The 22,937-nt window shown below is 41.3% G+C and overlaps 1 protein-coding gene across 1 annotated transcript; it reads right to left on the bottom strand.

The window, feature by feature from the left end:
* Window positions 1-6: 6 nt before the first annotated feature.
* LOC121168174 (protein salvador homolog 1) lies at window positions 7-22,255 on the bottom strand. The gene is made up of 5 exons (XM_040998041.1): window positions 22,162-22,255; window positions 19,639-20,082; window positions 6,887-7,157; window positions 3,018-3,161; window positions 7-1,310 (listed from the first exon to the last, which is right to left on the bottom strand). Exons 1-5 carry the CDS (start codon window positions 22,253-22,255, stop codon window positions 1,103-1,105), a joined length of 1,161 nt encoding a protein of 386 aa, XP_040853975.1. The 3' UTR covers window positions 7-1,102.
* Between the last annotated feature and the right edge of the window lie 682 nt (window positions 22,256-22,937).

Genomic DNA, 22,937 nt, shown 5'->3' with positions numbered 1-22,937 from the left:
TTCCACAAAAAATATATTTAATAAGCTTGTTATATAAAATCAAACAACAGTTTTTCAATAATTCAAACTCATTAATTCTAACTGGGAGTGCTTGGTATTTTGGAAGACTGTCTAAAAATATATTTACATATTTACAAGACATGTAAATATGACTTAATAACTACTTCAACTAATGTTGAAATTCACAGAATCCAGGAGGTTTACAGGCTAGAAGTAGCATAAATTTGTTTATAATGAAATGTACTGCACTAATTATGAACAAACATCTTACAACTATAACAAGAGAAACAACTGAGAAAGAAATACATGGTTTTAAAATTTTGTGACACACTCAAAATATAAAAAAAATAACATGAATCAATTTAATGACCAATACTTCTTAGTGAATCCCTGATTGTCATTTTCGGCAGCTTACTCCGGCCTGTCCAAAGGCAGTCTTTACCTAGTCTGTCAGAGGCAAGCTAAACACCAAGAGCTCTGGGTTAATGTAGAGCAGCCTATATTAGCAACTGGCCTTACGCTTACATTTGTTCATGAATGACTTAAAGGCCTTTCACTAGAAAACACTTGCTCAGCATGCTTCCAAAGGTTCCTTCCACGTGGGTGGGTAATGGGAGCTGGGGGAGGACAATCACATGGTCCTGTTTAGAAATTTAGCACAACAAAAGTTCCAAATCCTATTTCATTCTTTATATTCCATCATGGTAATATTTATACCATCCCATTCTAGACAATACCCCAAAATAAAACAGTAAACATCTTGGTATAAAATGCTGCATAGCTGCTCTGTTTTAAATCAAGGTGCTGCTGCAACAGAAGTTACCAAGTGATCCTTTCCTATTAGTAATCTGGCTCTAATGGCATTCTTGCATCAAGAATATTCAAGGCAGTTTTCTCCCATACAGCACTTGGAAGTGTTTTTGCCATGTTGGCTCTGAAGAGATAATTTTTTTGTTCAATAAAAGAAAAGTTTTCATAACAAAACACGTGCAAAATTAGTATTTTACAATTTCCCAAAAGTAAGCTGCCAAAGTACTTTTTGCAATTTTTCATCTGTGAAAATGTTAAAGCTCTTATAAAACTTAAATTTCATTTAAAAAAATTAACTTAAAAAATTCTTGCCATGTTGCTGGGCATACCACTGCTGCCTCTGCTTACGGTTTTCCAATTCAGTGAGAAGTGCCTGTCTATAGGCTTCATACATTCTGACAATCTGTTCCAGTTCCTTCATGAAGAGCAGCTTCAGCATGCCCTGGTAGGTGTCCAGGTCAGCAAGCTGGAAGAGTTCCCACTTCAGGATGTGGTCATACCTGTTTAAGAACATGGTCATACACGCGTTTAAACACACATAAACACAGATGCATAGCAATAAACCAGGCTGGTTTTATGAATAACAAAATTATTAAACCTAAATGACTGAAAAATGCTATTTAAAAACACCAAATGTCAAGAGGAAAACCAATAATTTACTGTATTTCAACTGAAGTTCAAGACCCGTTTCACTTTAAGCATGCTATTATAATTGACAGCCATCAACACCAATTTTAAACTACATTAATTCTATAATTTCTGAAGAACACATTTGATCACATTCACAAGTTAATACTAAGTGTCAAGTATTTAAGGATGCCTTAGATTGCAACATGTTTACAAACAAAAATGCTCAAAAACAGGCAGTCATCTGTGTCATGAGTGCTGACAGATGGTGCCAGAGAAGGAGGTGGAGGGACAGAGAAGCAGCAGTTGTGGGCTCTGTATTTTTAAAGTTGGGTATAAGGTGCTGAACATACAAAAAAAAAAAAAAAAGGAATAAACTCTTTATAGAATGAAATAATTAGTAGAATGCAGGAGATTCCATAATGTAGCAAGGGATTCAGGTAAGATTATATTTACATATTATATCTTGGAAAGCCTTGAATTATTCTTCATTTGTGTATCACATTTACAAATTGTTGTAACTATATATGAAAGCAGTAATTTGGATTTTGAATGGGGTTATGATTAGGGTTAGAGAATTATGAATTAAATGCTTTAAAATAGTGTCTTGCAATGTTAATATTTGTTAACACTAGACAAAGTACTTAAACTATAACAAGTCAAGTGCCATATGATATTTAAGTTACAACTATAAAATCCCATTAAAAAGCAAAATAAGGTTAAATTCAAGTTCTAGCAAAATTATTACTTTTTTAAAACAATTTTTAAAGATTTATTTATTTTTATTGGAAAGGCAGATTTACAGGGAGAAGGAGATACAGAGAGAAAGATCTGCCATCTGCTGATTCACTCCTCAAGCAGCCACAATGGCTGGAACTCAGCCAATCTGAAGCCAGGAGCCAGCGTTTCTTAAGGGTCTCCACACAGGTGCAGGGTCCCAAGGCTTTGGGCTGTCCTCGACAGCTTTCCCAGGCCACAAGCAGGGAGCTGAATGGGAAGTGGAGCAGCCAGACAGGAACTGGTGCCCATATGGAATACTGGCGTGACCAAGGCGAGGACTTTAGCCACTGAGCCATTGTATCAGGCCCACTAAATTCTTACTAACTTCCAGACCAGGTGCAATTACTATCCCCAATTTATAGAATAAGGAACTAGATCAAATAACCATCCCAAGGTTACAAAGTTTTAAAAAGTTTTAAGTGAACTTTAGCTCACCTTATCCCAGAGCTCACAGCCCTGTAAGTATAGTTTTCTCAATATACTTTTGTCCTGCTTTGTTTCACTCATGTATTTAGGACTTACCTGAGTCCTTAAATTTATCCTAACTACCCTTATTTACCTTTATCTATGTAAATCTCCTTTGACAATCTAAACTTCTTATTGTATCTCTAACAGCAGAGGTGTGCATACAAATTCAAGAAATATTTATTACAATTAGTAACTTCCATACCTTACAAATAAAACTACTACTTAGAAACTCAATTAAGAGAAAAACAGGGCACTGTCCAGATTAAGCAGCCCTCAGACCCCATTCATTCTTCTATTTAACCCTTAAAAATCCATGCTGCGTGTTCACTTACTTCACAGGGGCTCGAGCATAAACCTGAAGCCAGTCAGGAATTTCTGCAGTGTGATACGGATTTGCAGGTACCAGAAGGGACTGGTTTCTTTCAGTTTGTTGTGGCTGGTATGTCACAGGAGGAGGTTGATCATACCGAGGAACGCTAAGAAAGAATTGACATTCATTGAAATAAAAAGAATGTAAGCAGGAAATTATAAACCAACCAACCAAGTAACAGTTAAGCATCTTCCAGTGTGTCTCTTGTTGAAAATGTCTTCCTCCTACAACTTAAAAGATACTTTCCTATGGCAAAGGTCAACTTTATCAGATTACATGGAACATAAACCTTTCTTTGGAAACTACTATGTTACACAAATCTACATAAAATATTTGTGTGTGTTTTAAGAAATTTCTTCTGGCTAGTGTTTATTCTTTCCAAAAACAGCTTTGGGCCCTGCACAGTAGCCTAGCAGCTAAAGTCCTCTCCTTGCACACGCCAGGATCCCACATGGGCACCGATTCATATCTTGGTTGCTGAACTTCAATTACAGTAACTGAAAAAAGTTAGTTTTAGAAGTACTTGATGGGGGGTCAAGTGTGGCAGCCTAGTGGCTGAAGTCCTTATCTTGCATGCACCAGGATCCCATATGGATGCCAGTTAAAATCCCGGCTGCTGCACTTCCCATCCAGCTCCCTGTTTGTGACCTGGGAAAGCAGTGGAGGACGACCCAAAACCTTGGGACCCTGCACCTGTGTGGGACACCCAGAAGAGGCTCCCAGTTCCTGACTTCTGCTTGGTTCAGCTCCGGCCATTGCAGCCACTTGGGAAGAGAATTAGCAGACTGAAGATCTTCCTCTCTGTCCTCCTCTCTGGTGTATCTGATTTTCCAATAAAAATAAATCTTACAAAACAAAACAAAACAAAAACAGCTTCAATGAGCCTATAAAAACTGGGGAAATTTTTTTAAAGATTTATTTTTATTAGAAAGACAGATATGCAGAGAGAAGGAGAGACAGAAGGATTTTCTATCTTGCTGGTTCACTCCCCAAGTGACTGCAATGGCCAGAGCTGAGCTGATCCAAAGGCAGGAGCCAGGAGCTTTAGTCTCCCACACAGGTACAGGATCCCAAGGCTTTAGGCCATCCTTGATTGCTTCTCAGGCCACGGGTAGGGAGCTGGATGGGAAGTGGAGCAGCCAGGACACAAAGCAGTGCCTATATGGGATCCCAGTGCATGCAAGGCAAGGACTTAAGCCAATCAGCTACCACGCCAGACCTGGGAAAACTTTTTAAAAGAATTTTGAAAACCATACAAAGAATTTTGTAACCAAAGTGGCTTAAAACTAGAGCATTATATATTTTTTGCAATAATTAGAAATTTTTAACTAGGAATTAGCTGTGGGGCTAGTGCCATGATGTAGCAGCCTAATCCTCTGCCTGTGGTACCAGTATCCCATGGGTGTCAGCTTGAGTCCCCACTGTTCCAATTCCGATCCAGGTCCTTGCTGATGTGCTATGGGAAGTAGCAGATGGTCCAAGTGCTTGGGCCCCTAAATCCACATGGGAGGCCCAGAAGGTCCTGGCTTCAGACTGGTGAAGCTCTGGCTGTTGCAGTCATTTAGCAGTGAGCCAGCAGATGGAAGATCTGCCTTTCAAATAAAAATAAATAAATAAAAGCCTTAAAGATGGGTGGTTGGGCAGCACGTCGGTTCAATTGGCTAATCCTCCCCTTGCAAGTGCCAAGTTTCCATATCAGTGCTGGTTGGTATCCCAGCTGCTCCACTTCCCTTCCAGCTCCCTGCTTGCACCCTGGCAAGGCAGTAGAGGATGGCCCAAGCTTGGAAACCTGCACCCAATATGTGAGAGCCAAAGGCAGCTCCTGGCTCCTGGGTTTGGATCAGCTCAGCTCAGCTCTGGTGTGAACCTTAGGATGGAAGATCTTTATCTGTCTCTCCTCTCTGTAAATATGCCTTTCTAATAAAAATAAATAAATCTTAAAAAAAAAAAGCTGCAAATTCCAAATGAAGAAAGATGCTTTCCTCCTCTTGCAGGCAGAAAATAAGGGGGTAGGCTGTGTGGGACCATAAGAGTGAGATGCTGTGCTGCAAAGCAAGGGGGAGGATGTGTAGGACTATGGGGGTACTGTGCTGAAAGTATTCACCTTACTTCCTATTTTACACCTTCAGTTGTGGGGAACCTTTCTGCTGCCAAAGACCATTTGGATATTTATATCATTCTTGGGCCACACAAAATTATCAACTTAAAAATTAACCTGCTGAAGATGTACTGAAATTTTAATTCCTCCTGAAGTTGCCTTGGCAGGCCAGACCAAATGACTTTGCAAGTCACGTACGCCTTGTTGATGGGATGGTTCCCAGCCTTGCAAAAAAACTTACGGTAATTAGAATTGATTGGAATCTGTATTGAGTTAATTTCCATTTGTTATTTATTATTATTTAAAGATTTATTTTTATTGGAAAGGCGGATATACAAAGAGGAGGAGAGACAGAGAGGAAGATCTTCTGTCCGATGGTATACTCCCCAAATGACCACAATGGCTGGAGCTGAACCAATCCGAAGCCAGGAGCCAGAAGCTCTTCCAGGTCTCCCATGTGGGTGCAGGGTCCCAAGGCTTTTGGGCCATCCTCGACTGCTTTCCCAGGCCACAGGCAGGGAGCTGGAAGGGAAGTGGATCTAACGGGACTAGAACCGGCACCCATATGGGATGCCAGCACGTGCAAGACGAGGACTTTAACCACTACGCTATCACGCTGGGGTCGTATTTATTTTTTGAAAGGCAGAAAAAGAGAATTTCCCCTTTGTTGGTCCATTCTACAAATGTTCCCAACACCTGGGCTTGGGCCAGGCTGAAGTACAGCCCTGGAAACTCAACTGGATCTCCTACTGTGAGGCAGGGACCCAAGACTTGACATATCACCTGCTGCTTGCCATGGTGCTATTAGCACGGAGCTTGAACTGAGAGCAGAGAAGGGACTTTAATCCAAGTACCCTGATATTCAGACATTCCAGGTGGCATCAGCGTGCTGACCAATGTTACTTAGTATCATCTGGCACTAAATACCAAAGATCTGTAACATGCCAGACGATACTAAGTAACGTTGGTCAGCACATTGATGATATTTTACTCATCCTCAACATTGTGGATCTGTTCTCCAACTTCAAATATGGTTCATATGAATTACCTGCAACTTCATTTCTAAGCTAACACTAGGCTTTTATGTACTCTGAAATCCAATGCATACTTCTATCACATCTCAGTTTGTATAAATCACATTTTAAGAGCACAATAGCAAGTTTGACAAAATGCCTGCAATGCTGGGATAAGGCTTAACATCTGGCAAGAAACCAGATGTACTGATGAGCTCAGTATCAACCAAAATTGCCCAAAGAATTGCTGGCTAAATTTACTGCACAAGTCTCAGATGTTCTGTCCAGTTCCAACTTTCATCTTCTTGTCTAATAGCAAAGAAACAGAATGTAATATCATGTTTTAAATTATATAAAGATATAATTTAAAAATCTACTTTGACTCAATAGGCAGTTAGTACTATTCATAGCAATGTAAAAAGTAGCAAATGTTTTCGAAGTTACCTCAATTTGAGCATCTATAGCAAAACACTCTGATACATTAAAGACACTGATCGCAGTAACAGTGATCTTGTCTTCAAGGATTGATGAGAAAAGGATTTAAAATTTTTGTAATTATTAAAATCATTCATTATCAAACACAGATTTAGAAACAAAGTCATAAATTTTGAAGAATAAGGTTTTCAAATCTCAAGCATCAGGATGCCTTTTTTTTTGAGTCCAAAACCCAGTATTAGATAATCTCAAAATAAAAAACTGAAAAGGAAGTTGACACCATACCTAGGAGCACAGGGATGTCGGTACTGAGCCTTCTTATTTGTGTGATCTACGTAATAGGTTCCAAATTCTGGGGATTCTACTCGCTCCCATCCAGGAGGAAGTCCTTCTCGCTCAAGAGGATGGCTCCAATGAGTTGTATTAGTGTTATGATCTATGTAATATTTTCTTCCTCTCATTGTCCAGTCCACAGTCCAGCCAGGAGGAAGGGGTAAATCCTCAGAACCATGATTAGTCAAATTTCCTAGTGATGTAGCAGCAACTCTCCCAATACCTGAGGAAAAAAGAGGAAAAGAAAAAAAATGCAATCATTCGAAGAAAACAAAATCAATAAAGCCAGCTAAAAAAGTTACAAAATTAAATTATCTGGTTGTGTCCTTCTGTTAAAATATATGGTTATGTCATTAAAATTATTTCATAAGTAAGGGGCAGGTGTAGCAGCAGAGAGGATCATGCCTGCTGCTGCTGCTTTGGGGTTCCAGCCCCAGCTTCTCCGCATCCCTTTTAGTCTCCTGTTAATGTGCCTGAGAAAGCAGAAGATGATGATCCAAGAACTTGGGTCTCTGCCATCCACACTGGAGATCAGGATGGAATTCCAGGCTCCTGGCTCTAATCCAGTCTGTTCTTGTCTGTGGTGGGCTTTGTGCAGTGAAAATGTCACCTAACTCAAGATTTATTATTTGGCATAGCAGGAAAAGCTGCCATCCGTGACACTAGCATTCCATAGGGGTGCTTGGTTTATGTCCCAGTTGCTCTATTTCCAATCCAGCTCCCTACTAATGTCCTGGGAAAGCAGCAGAAAATGGTCCGAGTGCTTGGGCCTCTGTACCCATGTGAGAGACCCAGAAGAAACTCTGGGATGCTGGCTTGAGCTTGGCCCAACCCTGACCATTAGGGGTGTGAAATTGCAGATGCGAAGCTCAGTCCCCCACTCTTGCTCGCTCTTTAACTCTGTCTCAAATAAGTAAATCTTAAAACAAACAAAAAGGATTGAATATTTACTATTTCATTTAAAGAAAAGCAAAAATAAGTTTATACAATCATTCCCAGTTTATACGTCTTCTAAAACAAATCTGACCTTCCCTTAGAATTAAGATTATTAGGGTGGTGAGGTCTAAGGTCAACAAGGAAAACCCAAATAAATCTCTTTATAGTAGCAATCAACAACTGGAAACAAAAGTTATTGAACTATTACTATTCCAAAAACTCAAATAATTACTATAAATCTAATAAAACATGCAGAAGTAAGAAGCTGAAGACTAAAAACAATGATGAAAGAAGAGCAAGCAGATTCGTGGACTGGAAAACGTGACACTTAAGATGTCAATTCTCCCATAATGAGCTTTGTCTTTACAGAAATTCCAATCAAAAACCTAGCAGAAGTCTTTATAGATATTAGACAAGCAGACTTTCGAAATATATATGAACAGGCAACAGAACAGTGTGGGTATCTGATTAGCAGTTAAAGATGCCCGTGTCTTGGAGGGCCTGGGCTCAAGTCTAGCTGTGCCCCTGATTCCAGCTTCCTGCAAATACAAACTGTGGGAGGCAGCAAATAAGGGCTCTAGAGGTTGGTCCCTGGCCTCCACATGGGACACCTGTTTTGAGTTCCTGGCTCCCAGCTTCAACCTGCCTGCCTTGACTGTTGTGAACTTCTGGAAGTAAACCAGTGGATGGGAGCTCCTGTGCTGTTTCTCAAAAAACTAAAACCAAATCAAATGAAAACAAAACAACCAACCAACAGAAAATAAAAACTAGAAATAAGAATAAAGTTAGAGGACTCATATTACCTAATTTTAAGATTTCCTATGAAGCTACAACAATCAAAACAGTGTGGGACTAACAAAACAACAGACAAACAAATGGATCAATGGAAGAGAACAGATTTTAAAAGTATACTCGCACATATCATGGTCAACTGATTTTTGATAAAGGACAATTCAGTGAATAAAGCTGTTTTATCAACACATGCTGATGGATAGACACTCAGATGCAAAAAATTAAATGCAACCTAGACTTCCTCATTTTATACAGAAATTAATTCAAAATGGGTCATATATCTAAAGAACTAAATTTTTAAGAAAAAAGTATAATTGATTTTCATGATCTTATATTAAGCAATGAATTCTTTTTTTTTTTTTTATTGGAAAGGCGGATATACAGAGAGGAGAGACAGAGAGGAAGATCTTCCATCCGATGATTCACTCCCCAAGTGAGAGCAACGGTCGATGCTATGCCGATCTGAAGCCAGGAGCCTCTTCTGGGTCTCCCATGCAGGTGCAGGGTCCCAAAGCTTTGGACCGTCCTCGACTGCATTCCCAGGCCACAGGCAGGGAGCTGGATGGGAAGCGGGGCTGCTGGGATTAGAACCGGCACCCATATGGGATCCTGGGGTGTGAAAGGCTAGGACCTTAACCACTGCGCCACCGCGCCGGGCCCAAGCAATGAATTCTTAATCATGATGTTGACAGTTAAACTTTTTTTTTTTTAGATTTATTTATTTTTATTGGAAAGGCAGATATACAGAGAAGAGGAGAGACAGAGAGGAAGATCTTCCTTCCCATGGTTCACTCCCCAAGCAACCGCAACAGCTGGAGCTGAGCCAATCCAAAGCCAGGAGCCAGAAGCTCTTCCAGGTCTCCCACGCGGGTGCAGAGTCCCAAGGCTTTGGGCCATCCTCGACTGCTTTCCCAGGCCACAAGCAGAGAGCTGGAAGGGAAGTGGATCTACTGCGACTAGAAACAGCGCCCATATGGGATCCTGGGCATGCAAGGTGAGGACTTTAACCAGTAAGCTATTGCGCCAGGCCCAACAGTTAAACTCTTAAGAAATATTCTGATACAAGCAAGCTATTAACATTGAAAGAATTTAGATACCTGCTACTTATTAGACAAAGTTTTTGTGTAGATTAGTAAACAATTCTCATAACAACATGAAGAAAACAGCCCAATATTTTTAAAGATGAGCAAAAGATTTTAACAGGCATTTATGTGAAGACAATGTTAATGGCAAATGAGCACAGAAAAATGTTCAATGTTTTCAGCCATCAGGGAAATGTAATAAAAACCATAATGAAATGCCAATGCACATTTTCAAGAATGGCCAAAAAACCCCAAAATTAGCAATACAAGTTCTGATGCAGAACAACTGCTTCTAGGATTACAAAATATTACAGCAACTGTGAAAAAGTTAGACTTTCATATAATACAGAAATCTCATTTCTAAATATTTAGCCTTCAGAAATGAAAATTTACCTTTACACAAAAAGCTGCCTGGGAATGTTTATAGTGACTTACAGTCGCCCAAAAGTGGCAACAAACCGCAAGCGCTTCAACAGAATAGGTAAACGAATGGTGCAACCACACTGTGTGATATACTCAGGGACAGAAACGGGACTAACTATGTACATGCAACAGCAGGGATGAATCTCGAACCATTATGCTAGGTGAAAGGAGCTCATTTCAAACAGTTGTAAACTGTATGATTCCATTTATATTAGATTCTTTCACAGGCAAAACTAGTGTGGTGGGTAGGAACGGGGTAGAAGTAGGAAGACAGCAATAGAGGGCATGCAAGTGTTCTACCTACTGACATGTGTGACATGTTCACACATATGTTAAAACTCAGAACTGTGTACCTTTAAAAATCCAAGTTTTGGTATAGTGGTTAAGATAACCCTTGGGACACCTACATCCCATGTCAGAGTTCCTGAGCTGGAATCTTGGCTCCACTTCAATTCCAGCTTCCTGCTGGTATACATCCTGGGAGGCAGCAGGTAACGGTTTATGCAGCTGGACACCTGCCACCCACATGAGACCCAGACTGAGTTCTGAGCTCTTGGCTTTGGCCTGACACAGCTCCAGCTATTGCGGGTATTTGGGGAAGGCACCCAAGACTGGAGAATCTTTCCTGATGTTTCTTTCAAGTAAATAATTCTAACAAATTACATTTTTTAAACAGCTGTGTAATGTTAAAAGTACTCTCACACAAAAGTAATAATGTATATACAACAGGTCACCTCAAAACTTACTGACTTAAGTTTTTCCTTGTCAAAAGTTTACCAGTGACTTTGCAGAGCTTTTTAAATTATGGGTGACTAGAAAATGAAAGCATCAAGTCTAATTTTAAGGAAAGGCAAAAGAGACATTCTTCAAATGCTTTGATGTTATTCTGAAAATCTGAACTATGCAAAAAAGGATCCTTTGCCTAGACTAGATAAACAGTCAATCATATCACTATTCAGGAATATATGTAAATACCATTGACAAAAAGCTGTTTAGGAAGTTTTAAATTAAGGTAAATACCTCAATTAAAACTGCAATTGTAAAGGGAAGTATGTAAGTTCATGAATAAAGATAGGTTACTGGCAAATAGCTTAAAAACTGTATTCACATAAATATGAAATATGAAACATGTACACACACACAGTAGCCAACCTACAAGGTGATCCTGGGCCCCCATGACCTCTGCCTTCGGGGAAGTCACACCCTTGTCCTTTTGACCAACAGTTTATGGTAAAAAGGTTGGCATGTGACTTCTAAGATTGGGATAGATAAACAGAAGATCCTGCAGTTTCTTTTTCAGTCAAGCTCATTTCCTCTCTTGTATCATTCCCTTTGGGGTAGCCAGCTGCAGTGACATGGCAAGTACAGCAACAGAAAAACTGAGGCCACCAGCCAGCGGCTCTCACAGCCCCAGGGAAGCTGCCAGAGCTGCAGCACCAGGTGAAATCCAGACTGCAAGTTCACGGTAGAGCTCTACACCCACAATTTCTAACACCTCATGAAATCAGGATCTAGCCAACGATCACTAACAATGATCACAACAGGTGAACAGCAGAGGGGAAGCTCCATGGCGGATCAATCAGTCTGGTATCTGGACCCATGACCATTCTTAACACCACAAAAGGAAAATGAATTACATGTCTCTGCAACAGAAAGCAAGAGAATTCATGTTAACACATGCAAAGCACTTTGGCAAAAAAGGAAAATACAAGTAATTAAGACAACAAATAAAACAATCACTCTAGTATAGTACACTTAAAGATAAAAGCACTTGTTTGACAAGATGGTGACAAAACAGGACAAAGTCAATAAGCCTTGTAGGGGAAATGGCTGCAATGTCTTTCAAACTCCAAGAGAAGGTTTAGAAGCATAGCATAAGCAACTTTAGTACTTAAAGACAAAATAAATACAAGAAAAGGAGCCAGTGCACTAAATGCTTGCACACAGCCAAGAACTTTTTTCAATAGTGAAGTGAGCCAAAGATGTTGCACCTGCTAACTCATTCCCAAATACCCCCACAGTCTCCCATGAGGGTGGCAAGGACCCAAGAACTGGCCCGTCCCCTGCTGCATTCGAGGGTACAACATTAGGATGAAGCAGTTAGGAAGCAGTGAGGACTCAAACCGAAGCACTCCAACAAGTGATGTGAGCATATTTTAGTTATTTGCGTAATTTTAAATTATGCTCAGTTTAACATTTAGGACAATTCACCCATCTGTTTAGCAAATCCAGACTGCTACTATATACTAAAGTTTGCCTAAATCTAGAAACACATGTACTTCCACATCTGAATAATAAATTCTAGGACTCTGTTTCAGCTATAAAAAATTAGGAATTCATATTTTAGGAAAGCACACATACCTCTGAAAAACCCTCTTTCTTAAAACTCAAGACTAAACCTCAAAATTTGATAAAGGGGCCACAAAACCCCCAAAGTTTCAGACTCACCAGTTGTACTAACACTATGCAAAAGCAGAACTCCTTGCCCTATTGGAGATTCTTAATTTATACACTTTCATGTCACATCCATAGGTACATCCCCGTTACATGTAATATTACACTAAACCTTTCAAACTATTATTGGTTAAAAAAATTTATAAAGCCTATGGAAAGATAAATCAACATTACAAAAAAAACAATTGGAAACCACTGATCTAAAAGCCTAATACTAGTGATAAAATAAAGGGTAAGCCACCCTACTCCCCCGACTCTCCAGCCAAAAAAACCCTTCCAGCTATGTCAAGCAACACATCAAACTTCCACTCTAAATTCAGAAACAATGTTAAAATCTCAATAACTAAACAGGCCAATGTGGAAAAAGCACAGAAGAGAATATAACAGTCTTCTAAGACATACAGGCAAGAAGAGTTATGAATGTATACTCTTTCCTGGGACTGTCCATGGCTTATTTCAGACACACAATTACCCTAAAAGACAGCATTTTCACTTCCAATTTACAGAAGAGGAAACAAAGGATCAAGAATGGTAAAAGGTTAAATGACAAACGCTCTGGTAACCATGTAATCCTGACAACAAAGCATCGATTGTAAGTCTTCAAAGAAAAAATATGACCGCCACAATTAAGAGAGAAAGCAAACTACTAATTCTGAACTAAATCAATGAGGAAAAAATGAGAGCTTCAGTTTCTGAGCTACGAAAAACAAACAAAAAAAGCACAAGTTTTCTGTAATTTCAGTTTGTCCCAGAAAATAATTGGCAAGCATAAATAATCACCCAAAAAGCTTCCCTTTGCTGGAAATAACCACACAAACATTTTCTATTAGTATAGCAAAACATGAAACATTCATGAGATGAAATAGATGATTGCCTAAAGACAAAGTGTTGTTTTGTCTCTCCAGGCTTTTCTTGGATATGCCTCCAGAATAAAGTTCAGACAACCAGGAAGTTACCTATCACATCTTCCTGTATAAATAAAGATCAAGAATTCTAGTCTCCGAATTTTACAATGCTTATAGAACAAGGCTGGGGAAATGATAGCTGTTATGCTATATAAAATCTATGTCATCATTGAGTCTGGCACTGCCGAGGCAACCCACAGTTGGGACTCAAAATTCAGCAAATCTATAGCAGGCTAATTTTTAAGTTGGTGATTTTGTGTACGTATCGCACAGTCAACTGTTTTCTCTTCTCTTCTGAAAAATAATTATTGATAAAGTTCTCCAAATACTATTAACCCCTTCTCAACAGATTCTTCAGTTTAACTAAATATTTATGCATTCATTGGATTAAATACAAATCCAGGACATTTTCTGGTGAAGCTTGACATTTTCCAGTTTCTTATAACCTGACTCCTTTAGTGACCTTTAAAATTTAAAAATACAACTTTTTAGGTCACTTAAAATTGCACAGAACTAAGTTATGTAAGCACATGACAAAGGAATTCAATCTGCCTTTGGTATTCCAACTGAGGACTTCCTGTAAACAGGATTCCTTTTCAGCAAGCACCTACCTGACCTGCTGGCCAAGAGCACAAAGGTCAATTTCATAGTTAAATGTAGTGCTCTGTAAGCCCTTTGCTTCCAATCCATCTCCCTGCTAACGTGCCTGGGAAATCAGATTATGACCCTCGCCACACACATGGGGAGCCTAGATGGATTCAAAGTTCCTGGCTTCAGCCTGGCCCAATCCTGACCACTGCAATCAGTTGGCAAGTGAACTGGTAAGTGGAAGATTTCTCTCTATTTGTATCTGCCTTTCAAATAAAACACATATTTTCAAAATAATTTTAAAACAAGATTTTAGCAATACTTTTTAAAGTTTACTTATTTTTTCTACTTGAAAAGCAGAGTAATAAAAACAAATCCATCAAGTGGTTCACTGCACAAATGCCTACAACAGGCTGAGCCAAGCCAAAGGCAACAGCCAGGAACTCCATCAGTACCTCCCACATCAGCAGCAGGAAGCCAAGCCCTTAAGCCAACATCTCTTAGCTCCCACAGTACACATCAGCAGGATGCTCAACTGAAAGAAAGTATCTGTGATGAAGGATGAGGGAATTCTAAATGTGACTTAACCTGCTGCACAGAACACACATGTCCTTTACTTTAGTATTACCAATTCTTCATACTGATATAATTAAAGCTCAGTTACAAAAGAGTCAGAAGATGAAAATCTCTTATCTGGAATGCTCAGAAGTATTTTGCATTACAGATCTTAGAATATTTGTAAACACACGGCAACCTGTGGGAAAACCAAGTTTAAACACGAAATTCACTATGTTTCATCTACATCTTAAACACACACCCTAGGCGCCAGCACTGTGGCATAGCTGCTCTACTTCCAATCCTGCTCCCTGAAAATGTGCCTGGGAAAGCAGCCCATGATGGACCAAATGCCTGGGCCCTTGAACACATGTGGAAGACCTGGATGAAGTTCTGGCTTCAGTCCAGCCCAGCCCTGGCCACTGTAGCCAATGGAGAGTAGAACAGTAGTTGATGAAGCCTCTCTTTGCCTTTTTCTCTCTGCTGTTGCTCTCTGTAACACTTTCAAATAAATCTTCTAAAAAAATAAGAGAGCCCAGTGTGGTGATCTAGTAGCTGAATCCTCGCCTTGCGTGTGCTGGGATCCCATGTGGGTGCGGGTTCGTGTCCCAGCTGCTCCACTTCCTATCCAGATCCCTGCTTGTGGCCTGGGAGGGTGGCAGAGGACGGCCTGGATTCTTGGGACCCTGCACCCACACAGGAGATCTGGAGGAGGCTCCTGGCTCCTGGCTTCAGACTGGCTCAGCTCCAGCCTTTGCAGCCATTTGGGAAATAAACCAGCAGACGGAAGATCTTTCTGTATCTCCTTCTCTTTGTAGATCTGCCCTTCCAATAAAAATAAATAAATAAAATAAGAGACATAATGCCCAAAGCAAATTTTATATATTTTGAACACATCTGCACTTTGACTCACCCTGTTCCGTAACATGAGGTATGGCATTTTCCACTTGGTACCATGTTAGTGTTCAGAAAGTTTTTAGAGGGTAGACATTTGTCCTGTTTGTTACAATACCTATATCTTCATTCCAAATTCCAACTTCCTGACATTACACAACCTAGGAGGCAGAAAGTAACGGCTCAAGTACTAAGGTCCCAGCTTCCCATGTGGGAAACCTGCATTGAGTTCCTGTATCCTGGCTTCAGCCTGGCCCATCCTGGCCACTGTGGGCATTTAGGAACCAGCAAATGGCATATCTGTCTCTGCTCTCAAGTAAAGAAGTAAAATCAAAGGAAGAAAAAAAGGTTTTGGATGCTTAGAGCACTTCAGATTTCCAGATTAGAGCTGCTCTACCTACGAAAGCTATCAGTGTTATCTACAATGGAAATAGAGATGAGTGTGAAGAATAATAACTACCTTCTCTAGCAGTAGGTACAGCTATGATTCTGGCTCTCAATTATAACTGGTGTCCTTTTGCAGATTTGAAACCTCTGAAGTCATTCCCTCATCTACCTTTTTGAGAATCACTATGTAGCCGGGTGCTATGCCGAGCTTACCCGATCTTTGCCCTTCTCCTATCTCTCAAGCGCCATTAGTGACCAACTCCCATTAATTTGGATGTGTCCTACTTCCTTCTCCATTTTACAGTTGCCTGAAGAATACATGAGGTCTTCACTAACTACACAAAATACCAACCACTGGCAGGCGCTGTGGCATGGTGGGTTAAGCTGTCCCTTCCATAGCAGAGTGCCAGGTTAAATAAGATGCAGCTACTCTGATTCTAACACAGCTCCCTGTTAATTTCACCTGAAAAGCAGCAAATGACACTTGAAAACACTGGGTTCTGCCACCCAACTGGCGACCAGATAGGATTCTTGATTCATGGCTGGCCTGACCCTGGCTGTTATAGTCATCTGGAGACTGAATTTCTCTCCCCATGACCTTTCAAATCAAAACAGATCTTTAAAAAATATTAACCAATGAATATGCAATCACTGAAACAACTTACAAATCAGCACTGTGGCACAGTGAATTAAGCATTTGCCTGCAATGCTGGCATCCCATTTTTCAAATAAATAAAACTTTTTTTAAAAAAAATAAATGTTTGAAAAAGAAATAAAATTACTTGTAAAAGCAAGTAACATCAGGAAACTCAATTAAGTAAAAAAAAAAATGATATGAAACTGTTCAGAGTATAACTACAGCAATAAAAAATAAGTAAATAAGAAACCCACCTTAGAAAAACAATGAAGGAAACAACTAATACATTGAGGTTTTCTGGTAGATGAACTCTTTTTTATTTTTCTTAAAGACTTATTTGGTTATTTGAAAGGCAAAGTTACAGAGATTGAAAAACAGAGAAATCTAGCCACCTGCTGTATACTCCGCAAATGGCCACATCTGTCAGGGTTGAGCCAGGTTGAAGCAAGGAGCCTGAAACCCATCAAGGTCCCCCATGTGGGTGCAGGGAGGGGCCCAGGGACTTGGGACATCTGCTGCTCTCCCAGGTGCATCAGCAGAGAGTGGATCAGAACTGGAACAGCACCCATATGGGATGCCATCATTGCAGATGGCAGCTTAACCTGATGTGCCACATTTGCCAATCCCCAGCTTTATTATTAAAATTTTATTTTTAGGCTAAATAGCAAATTATTTCTGAGGTTTTTAACTCCCATTCTTAGAAATAATGAAAGTAAACAACCAGGCTATTATTTTAATCTCTCAGAAGGTTTTTAAAAACAAAGTTCCAGGCCCAATACTAAATCCAGGCTCAGTGACTAAATTCTTGCCTTGTAAGGGCTAGGATCCCAAACGGGTGGCAATTATTAACCCTCCACTTCCCTTTCAGCTCCCTGCTTGTGGCCTGGGAAAGCGGTGGAGGATAATCCAAAGCTTTAGGACCCTGCACCAGTGTGGGAGACCTGGAAGAAGTTACGGGCTCCTGGCTTCAGATTATCTTAGCTCTGGCCACTTGGGGAGTGAACCAGCAGATGGAAGATATCTTTCTGTCTGACTTTCCAATAAAAATAAATAAATCTTAAGCACATACACACATACACACACACAAAGTACCATCCAGGTTTATCATAATATTTCTACATGTTGAAAACTTTTCTCCGAAGTCCCAGTGTCAGCTTTTATAAACAGCTCTTTTCCACTATTAACTAGCTTAAAACTCTACTAAGCTCTTTTTTTCCTAAGCCCATTTCCCATTATGTTTCCATTCCATTTTTCCTTCAAATGCATCCTGTTCCTGACTTTGCCTGTCCATTATCACTACTACCTATAAGCCTCTTTTCTCTAAGATTTTGTCCAGAATACTCCAAAACCTCATCTTTAAACACTATTTTCATAAAATCATTGGTTGTTTTCTATTTTAATGCACAATGCTGCTTTCTCTACTCAAACCTAAGCCTGTTTAGGGATTAGAAATTTGCATTTCCCATGACATATTCTATCTTCAAATCAGGCAGAACTATGAGAGTCCTTTGAATTTAAATCATGCCTACTCTGTTTTCACTAGGTTATTTCTAACATCAAATTGAAAGCACTATTATTTGCGGTGGCACAGCAAGCTAATCTTCTACCCCATGCCAATATCCCATATGGTTATCAGTTCATGTCCCAGCTGTTCCACTTCCAATCCAGTTCCCTCCTTATGGCCTGGGAAAGCAGCAGAGGATGAGGCAAGTTCTTGGGTTCCCTGTACTGAACCTACTGGCTTCAGATTGATTCAGCTCTTGCCTTTGGGGAGTGAACTAACAGACAGAAGCTCATTTTCCCTGTTTCTTTCTGTAAATCTGTCTTTCAAATAAAAAGAAAATGAAATAGATATTTAAAATAAAAAAGTATTATTCTTCTGTGACTAATCTAAATTCCATGCTCAAATCCTTGTGCAGGTTCTGCCTTTCCCAGCAATCATTCGTATCTAGTCCACAGTGATCTCTCTTCTGATTCCCTATCACACTTACAGTCAGTAACGTCAAGTGGAACAAAGAATTGCTCTATGACTATTGTTCATATATTGGCTTTCCCCAAATAAAACACCAGAAGACAGAAACTAAGAGGGTCAAAGAAAAGAGCAAACACAAGTGATTAATCCATCATGAGTAAGACTTTTCCTACAGTCAAAACACATTCTCAACTGTCAGCTGGTTTGAAGCTGTGTGGGCTAAAAAGCCAAGCTGTTTCACATATTTCTTTATCTTGCCAAAAGCAAGGCCTACAACTCACAACGTAGGGGAAAAAAGAAGACAAAAATTTTGACTTGCTTCAATTGATACAGTGACATCCATGATATTTTAAGAATAAAGTAAAACTCCACATTTCTCCAATCTCTTCTTGTTGAAGTATCCTCAAGTTAGAAAATGAGGAAAACAAATCACTTTTCCTTAATTAATAACTAACATTTTTGACTGTTTCAAAGAATGATGGAAAGATATGTTCAACACAAACTTAACACTTGATGTACATTGTTTTTTTAGCCAACTTGGGATCTAATCACTGATCCACAAAGAGTTCCATTCAGGCAAACAGCGCAAGACTTCCCCAGGCTGTGCAGCAGCCCACGGTTATCACCTTCCAGGCCCAGTGTTTTGCATTCGCTTCCCTTTCTAGGTTTCAGAGAAATTTCTAAAGATCTGACCCTCCCGTTCTATAAAACCTTCATCCAAATTCCAAGACATTAAAATTGGTCTTGAGGTTGCAGGGGCACCTGTTCATCTAGATGATCCTGAGAGAGTAAATACCAGGTGTATAAACCACAAATTAATAAAATAAACAGACATGGGAATTCATTCAGTGTAGGCAAATAGGTATTTTACAGACAGGCTTAAGCAAAAATGACAAAATGGAAAACAGAATTTCCCTGGGAGCATCTGTCAGCCCTCGAGAAGATTCAGACAGGGACACCTTTCAGTGAACGTGTCAATCATAAGCATAACGGACTATTTATAATGTGGTTACAGGCTATAGGTTACATGTGCCCTGAAGGTAACAGGTAACAGGTAATAGATAAAGGTTATAGGTTACCTGAAGCATGCCTGCCCTGATTCTGTGGCATTCTTTGGAAGAGATCATGGTTGTATTCATAGAATCTGTAGTCCTCGTGTGCACGATCTCCAAGTTGCCGCCTTCTCTGGCCATCAAAAAAATTATCTGAATAATAGTATCGGGAACCAGAATCTCCATTCTCAACAGTGAAGTTAATTTCTGTTAGAAATGACTGAGAAGAGCCATATTCCCGAGGGACATCTGCTAGACTCCTGGCAAGATAAGAAGGTGCAGATAACCTGTGGCTTTCTCTTCTCATTACTTCATGAGGTGTTCTTTGGATTGGAGTCCTAAGAAAACTCTGGTTTCTTGAAATGACTCCATCTGCAGAAGTTGAAAAAGCTGTAGTGCTTGAATCTGGAAGACAGATATCAGTTCGTCTTGGAATTGTTGGACCATGCCGGATGAATGAAGGCATGAGATCTGTAATAAAACAGAGAGAACAATTGCCATTTCAGTAAGTGAGTTTTCAAATGTTGTTACATGAACCGCACACACACACACACACACACACACACAATCACAACAGGCTTAAGACAACTTTAAGGCTTGATTTGTTAGTACATGAGAACTTTAAATTCGGGAAGATTAGTATTTTCCCACCCAAAAATGAGTTTCTAACTTGCATGAATGTGTTATATGTGAACTCAGCTAGAATCAAATGTATTCTGTATACTACATAATATAAAGAAATGTCAATAAGCTTACCAATGAACTATGTACCAATGAAATTCACAGATTTATAAGACTAGAAAACAAATCCATGTTTAGTTACCAGCATAGTTTATTTATGATGATGATTTTGTTTGTTTGTCTGTTTATTTTGAAATGATCAAAAATCTTTCTTCAGGGCTGGTGTTGTGCACAGCATGTAAAGCCACAGCTCATAACATCAGCATTCCATATGAGCACAAATTCCAGCTGCTCAACTGATCCAGGACCCTGCTAATGGCCCCAAGCACTGTGGCTCAGCCACCTCCACCTCCACAGGAGACCTGGAATGGAGCTCCAGGCTCCCAGCTTAGGCCTGGCCCAGCACTGGCTGATGCTGGCATTTAGAGTTAGCCAGCAGATGGAAAATCTGTTCCTGTATGCCTTTCAAATAAAATGAAAGTTTTAAAAAAAATTAAAGTAACCAGCATTTTTTTAAAAAGTCAATAACTTAGGTATGAAAATTATACACAAAAGCTCATCTCAACAAGACACATAAATGTTGAGGCAGCTCAAACATAGCAAGCTTGACACAAGGACTCCTTTAAGAACAAGTAACTATAACTCAGAACAAAAGATAACAGAACCACAGTTTTCAGCTTGGTTCTCTGAATACAGAATGAGCAAAGACCATAGACATTCCGGGTAAGAAAGCATACGAACAACTAGATACAAAGACCATCTGATTCATTAAGTAAACAACATCAGAGGGCACTCATTCATAAGTGTCAGTGGCTAAGTCACTAATATGTGAAAAAACAAGGCTCAATGGCTGTTACTAAAAACAACATACTTTATCAAATTATCTGCTTAGAGGTGTGGCACACATAGTTCGTGATTCCAAGCAACAGTTAACAGGCTTCATTTGCAGTAAATGACGAGCTATCATTTAAAAGCAACCAACACCAGAAGTGCATGTGTAACGGAAATCCAAGCTGTTAGAGACAGATTGAAAAATGAACTTTGCAGTAATATGCTATTTTATTGAATAGCAAAGCAAGTCCTGAAAGGCCTACAATGCGGTTACAATGGGAAAACTGCTAGCCACTCCTTTCTTTGTGACCTTGGGCACACATTAGCAATGTCTAGGAACAGCCTTTCCGATTACAAGATGAGGTCAGGCTAAAGTCACAAGGTTAGCACCAGCGTCCAAGAAGGAAACGGAGACAAAGGGCCCAGAGGGGAGTGCCAGCTCTGCCAAGCTCAAGGTTGTCCTCAACATAGAACTCCAAACTCAAGAGCTTCAGCTGGGAATCATCCAGGTGAATGCTCGGAGGAGAAAGGCTGGGGATGGGATGGGCGGAGAGGGCTGATGAGGCTTTGGGTAGTGGCTGTGGGTCACCTTCTCCAGCCGGCATCCGGGGCGGCTGGGACTAAAGGAATTCCGCCCCCAGAGTTCGCACAACTTCCAGCCAGGGCGAGTGACGCCCTCAGTGTTTGCAAACAATAGGCACACCTCGGAGACGCCAGCCAAGCGTCTTGGAGTCTGCTCACTTTTCCTCGGACCGTATCACAAGATCGCAACTTTTAAGGCGTTCCCTGGAGTCTGTTTCTTCTTAGGAACTCTGCCTCTCGAGGCAGGAGACTGGGTGTATATTTCAGGGAATGTCTTTGCAGAAGAGGGGATAATCCAAACTCGTAAGTCTCGATCGGATTTTAATAAAAACACACCACTCGGGCACCAACACCTACACACACCCACACACACAAGCATTTCCCAGGGACCCAAGGGGAAGGCGTGCACGCCCGCTCGGGCCAGGTGAGGGTGAGCCCCGGCCGCCCGACACTCACTCCGCAGCAGAGGCGACGTCTCCTTCTTCACGTATTTGCCCTGCACCTCGGCCGACTTGGACACTTCATTTTTGGTTTTCTTTCGGGATAGCATCTTTCCCGACGAGGCCCCAAGGCCGCCCTAGGGCTCCGCGCCGGGCGCCGGCCGTCTCCGCTTCCCCCTCCGCCGGCGCCGCCGCCTCCTTCCCTGCCGAGCCGCCGCCGCCGCCTCTCCGCAGCCCAGAGTCGCCCGCAGGGACAGCCGCATGATCGGGGCGCTAAGCGCGCCGGCCGCCGCTCAGCCGCATGTCAGTTCCTTCCCGGAAGTCTGCCCGCTCCACGACGCTGCCCGGGGACGCCGTGAGGAGGGTCCAGGGACGCCGGGCGAAGGCCATGCTGCGCCGCCGACCGCTTAGTAACCGCTACAGCTACCGCCGCCACCGCCTACCTCCCCTAAACTTTCCCCGCGGCCGCTGGGAATTCTGGGAAACTCGAAGCGGCGCCAGCCGGCTGCTGCCGCCCCTCCCCCGCCGCGGCCTCGGGGCGAGGCTGTGAGGCGGCCGCGCGTCTCTCAACCCGCTGGCCCCGCGCCCCTCAGCTCCCGACCCTTGGTCCCCTCTGCTCGGCGGCCCCGCGCCCCTCAGCTCCCGATCCCTCGCCCCTCAGCCCGCCAGTCCCGCGCCCCTCCTCTCATTCCGTCCTCAGCGAGGAGCAGGGCGGGAGGCCGTCGCACAAGTACCGTGATCGCAGGCCTCTGCTGGAAAACTCCCGGGCGGCGGCTACGACGGCCCCCAACC

Source organism: Ochotona curzoniae, unplaced genomic scaffold, assembly GCF_017591425.1.
Source record: "Ochotona curzoniae isolate NIBS_2020 unplaced genomic scaffold, NIBS_Ocur_1.0 patch72, whole genome shotgun sequence".
Taxonomy (NCBI): Eukaryota; Metazoa; Chordata; class Mammalia; order Lagomorpha; family Ochotonidae; genus Ochotona; species Ochotona curzoniae.
This window is presented reverse-complemented; position numbering and strand designations above follow the sequence as displayed.